Consider the following 4,547-nt stretch of genomic DNA (forward strand, 5'->3'; position numbering starts at 1 on the left):
CTCCACACCACACCCTCCCTTCTCTGTCTCTCTATCTCTTTGTCTGCTTGTCTCTCTCTCTCTCTCTCTCTCTCTCTCTCTCCCTTTATCTCCCCGAGTTTTCCTCCACACCATTTCCAATGGATTCCTTTTTGTTTACTTTTTTTATCTTGGGTAGGCCTTATGAATGATTGAATATCATTCACCTTGTTTTTGGTGTCTATGGTTAATAGGTTAATAAAGAAAGAAGATGGCTTCCAAAGTTAAAGTGGTGATAGTCCAAAGTCCATTGTTCATACGAGCCATGAGCTCGCTAGCTGCTCTTGCTTCTTTGCCCCTCGCTGGGATCCCCACATTTCTCAACACCCCCAAACTTAGCCTTATAATATAATGACATTAGGCCTTAGTGGGATCCGCACCTTACTATATATGGCTTCCAAAGTGATATTCCGAAGTCCATTGCACCCCTACCCACAGCTCTTGCTTCTCATCAAACCCCTCCCCTCCTCCCTTCTCATCCTCCTCCTCCGCCCGTCCGCCGCCGCTTCAGATCCTTGGCCCTTGCCTCCATCGCCTCCCTCCTCTTGCACCTCAAACTCCGCAAGCAAGACCCTGAGTGTCTGCAGCTCCACAGCCCGCGCGGTCGCCCTAGTCCCCGACACGTTTTCAGATCCCGCGTTCTTTCCGTCATCTTTGTTGCCACGCTTTCTGCAAGAGTACATCGGAATCATTCTCAAAATTTCCCCTTCAGATTGGCGCTCGACATAATCTCGGATGCTAGAAAAGTGAAGCTCGACCATGCTTTGAATTCAGGAAAATGTTCCGTGCTATTAGAGCTCTTCTCTTCTGTGCAGAGTTACTTGAATACCATAAAATTTGTGCTCGACAACCTTCCTGAGATTAAGGAGATTAAGATAGAGGGCGATTCTGGATGCTACTATATGGTGGAAGATTTGTGCAGGTTGCTGATGCAGTGTAAGCAATATATTGTAGATTGTACCGGTTATCTCCCTGCCCGCAAGGTTTTCGCCAAGCTCGAAAGCGTCAACACCATCAATTGCCTTATTTTGGATTTGAATAAATGTTTCCGACTCCTCGTGCTCAGATTTGAAAACCTTCTATACGATCTCCCCGTACTACAGGAATTTCGTTGGGAATGCACTCCTCCAAACCTACCTGGACTGCATCTTGGATACTACTTGCAGCTTCAAGCGGAAAAGGATCTGTCTCATGTGCTTGGCTTCCTAAACTGGCAAAACAAGCTGAGCGCTGTAGAGGAGTCTGCTCTAACACAACAGTTGATTCTAAGGCTTAGTTACGATAAAGAAGGCAACGAGGTTGAATTCTTGACACAAGGTCTCTTCGTCGACAAAAGATACATCAAAGTCGTTAGGTTTTTAGGGGCAGGAACCTACGGAAAGGTAGAAGAAGTCCTGTGTTTCGGTGAGAGATACGCCATGAAGACAATCAATGGCATATGCGACTTCCAAACTTCTAATGAACCAATTATACAAGCCCAACTGCAGCATCCAAATATCGTCAAGCTAGTCTGGTATTCTTCTAACTTTGAAAAGGGAAATACTCTGTCACTGTTGATGGAATTGATGGGGATGTGGACTTAGGAACTTTCATCGAGCAGCAATATCGTAGCACAAAGGGTCCATTGCTGAATTATCCACTGGTCTCTCTTCACATAATGCTGCAAATTGCAAAAGCAATGAAATATTTGCACGGCCAAGATATAATGCACAGGGACCTGAAGGCTGCCAACGTTATGGTAGATTTCAGCTGGAGCCCAGATGCGTTCAAGGAAGGGTACATCCATGTAAAGGTAGCTGATTTTGGGCTTTCCAAAGTGAAGCACGCTGGTAGCATGAATACTCGGAATGTGGGACTCAAATACTGGAGAGCACCGGAAGTGTTCAAGCAAGATTCTGCAGTACCGGAAGATAGCGATGAATTAAGCTCTGATCGCACAAGGTATACAATCTCCGCCGATGTGTATAGCTTCGCCATGACCTGCTACGAGATTCTCACGGGGAGGAAACACTTTGCTGATCAATATCGTATGGGCAATTTTAAGGAGAGGATAACGATATTGTATGAAAGGCCGGTTTTACCAGAGGGCCTGCATCTAAGGTTGAGGGATCTGATCACGCGGTGCTGGGATGGACGGCCGCAAGCGCCGATCGAATTTGCCAGGAGCTGGAAGCCTTGCGGGAGGACCTCATCTTCGGTTCCACACATTGCACGACATTGCAAAAATAGCCAAAAGCGCAATTGTATATTGTATTTGAGACGAATTTTGAGGTGGTGTAAATTAAATGAAGTATTGGCTTTGACCCTTATTAAGGCTCTACTTTGAATTTCTTGTGCGGCCTCATTTGCACGTTTGCATGTAGAGTGGTGCTTCTTTGGCCTACCCCCCTTCAACCCCGTAAGTATTGTTTCTTCCTTGTTGCTTTTGAGAAGAGAAGGAGATCCGCACTTGTACTATTCAACAACCAAGCTTTGTATTTTCACAGCACACACTATGCTTGCCTATCAAATGAGGCAAGTGTTAAGGCTCTCCTTCATTTCACATTGCCATATTTTCGAGAAATGCCCTCGGTTACTATGTCACATTGCCAAAAGAGGAGGTGTTGCTATCCTCTCAAGTTGGAGCCGTTATAGCATTTAGAGAAGCATAAATCGTGTTTGTAAAAGCTCAAATGGCTCAATGTGCAAACTAAGCAAGAGTGGAAGCCTTGCATTGGCCATTGTGTGAGGGTGGCTGACGTAGAATGTTGATGGTGAAAATGTTACTCTTTCTAAACATACTTGTAAATCCCATTTTTTGCATGCCTAAGATACAAAGGAATTACCCTTATAATGTAGAAAAGCATGATTTATGTAGCTAGAGTAACTCTCGTCAAGTGTTACATTGAAGGAGGGTGTTACAAGAATCATGGTTTGTAGACACTCCCTAAGGGTGAGTGTCTCGTTAGCGTTCACATGGTTCTCATGAGAAGAGTAACATGAATCAAACACAAATGGTTTCCACATGGAACTTCAATGTACTATGTAGTGAAGGATACAAACAAGTGTGTCGATATGGATGCACACAAGTGTGTCATCATTCATGTACGATCCAAATAGGTGGAGCTCTTAGCCCTATTTGCAGGGGACCAAGAGAATCTTTTGAATCATGGACTAAAATACAATTTGATTAAACCTTTTGTATACATCAATATCTCATCATATGTGGCCAGTATCCTCTCTTTTATATCTTCATGCAAGTTGTCTTCCTCAAGCCAGCCATATTGATCCTAGAATATTGATAAGGCAAAGTCACTACATTGACTTAAAGAGGCCTAACTACAATAAGGTGACATTTTTGTATCATGTGCCAATAGCCTAATCAATAGTAGTAGCCCACACATTACAATCAAAGGAGTCACCTAAATCGAGCCTAAATCCATGGGTGACTATAGTAGTAGCTGGCCTGTGCAGTAACCAAGACCTTGATGGACCTCACAGCAGTATCACCCACTCTGCGCCTAGCTTTTCGAGCAGTCATTCTTGCAGCAACTTTGGGGAGTTGCAACTCCAACCTCTTATATAGCAGACAGACGCGCGTATAGACACGCATCTAGATGCCTAAATAGACGCTTTGGTAAAAAATCTTAAAAACAGACAGATGCATCGTTAAACGTGTGTATAGACGCATTTATAAACGGTCTTATAGACGTGCAAATAGATGCTTTCCGAACAGACAGACGTGTATATAGATGCGTTTATAGATGCACTGATAGACGTGCTACATAATATTTTTTTAAAATTTACAGAATGTTGTGTATGTTGTGTATGCTATATAGTTACATGAATCCCATTTCCAGATTATGTAATTCAATTCTTACAGCCAACCGCATTTTAATTACAATTCCAAATAAAACATTACAACTCCAAAACGCAATAAAATTAAAAGCTCAAAAAGTGCTTGTATGTACATATAGCACGAAGCTAAGCCATGTCATGTGGCTTCAAGTACAAAAAATGAGAGGAGTGTATATACAAGAGGCACGAAGCCAAGCCAGTGGCTTTAAGTACAAAAAAGAGTAGCTAGCACTACTTCTACAACTAATCTATGTTCTCCACGTCCTTGCTCCCTTTCACGCTCCCTTCTGTGCTCCCTTCTCTGCCTCCTTCCTCGTCTTCTTCCTCGTCTTCTTGTGCAGGGACCTGTAAACAAGGGACAACATATATCAATGTATGAAAAATCAAATCTTTACTTATAATATTGACATTATTTAATTACTGTCAAATACCTTGGGGGCCACTCCAATAGCTCGGATATACTGCTCCTCAGTAATCAACCCATCATGATAGAAGTGCTTCCATGTATCTCCTCTACGATGGTGGCAGTGGTAGGCTGTCTCGATAGGAGTAGCTGCCCACGATCTCAAGCTGCAAGACGACACAATTTGTAGAGGGGTTAGTACAAAGAAACAACCTCCTAATAAACTACATAAGCAATATAATTTGAGATCGATACTTACAAATTGGGCCTCCCATGATTCAACAACCCC

At 43.1% G+C, this 4,547-nt stretch overlaps 1 protein-coding gene across 1 annotated transcript; it reads left to right on the forward strand.

Moving 5' to 3' along the window:
- Positions 1–229: 229 nt before the first annotated feature.
- LOC147896901 (uncharacterized) lies at positions 230–2,148 on the forward strand. Its single transcript, XM_087381175.1, has 3 exons — positions 230–250; positions 435–1,531; positions 1,761–2,148. Coding segments are annotated over exons 1-3 (1,119 nt in total). The 3' UTR covers positions 1,762–2,148.
- Positions 2,149–4,547: the final 2,399 nt, after the last annotated feature.

Source organism: Dipteris shenzhenensis, chromosome 11 (assembly GCF_047967505.1).
Source record: "Dipteris shenzhenensis isolate YYH24624 ecotype China chromosome 11, Dip_SZ_1.0, whole genome shotgun sequence".
In the NCBI taxonomy this organism is placed as follows: domain Eukaryota; kingdom Viridiplantae; phylum Streptophyta; class Polypodiopsida; order Gleicheniales; family Dipteridaceae; genus Dipteris; species Dipteris shenzhenensis.

What these genes read in the sequence shown, in the direction of transcription:
- LOC147896901 (XM_087381175.1), top strand. Translation starts at nt 230, where the DNA reads ATGGCTTCCAAAGTTAAAGTG. An exon ending in TGGCTTCCAAAGTTAAAGTG is followed by an intron (nt 251 to 434) that starts GTGATAGTCCAA and finishes GATATTCCGAAG; the next exon opens with TCCATTGCACCCCTACCCAC.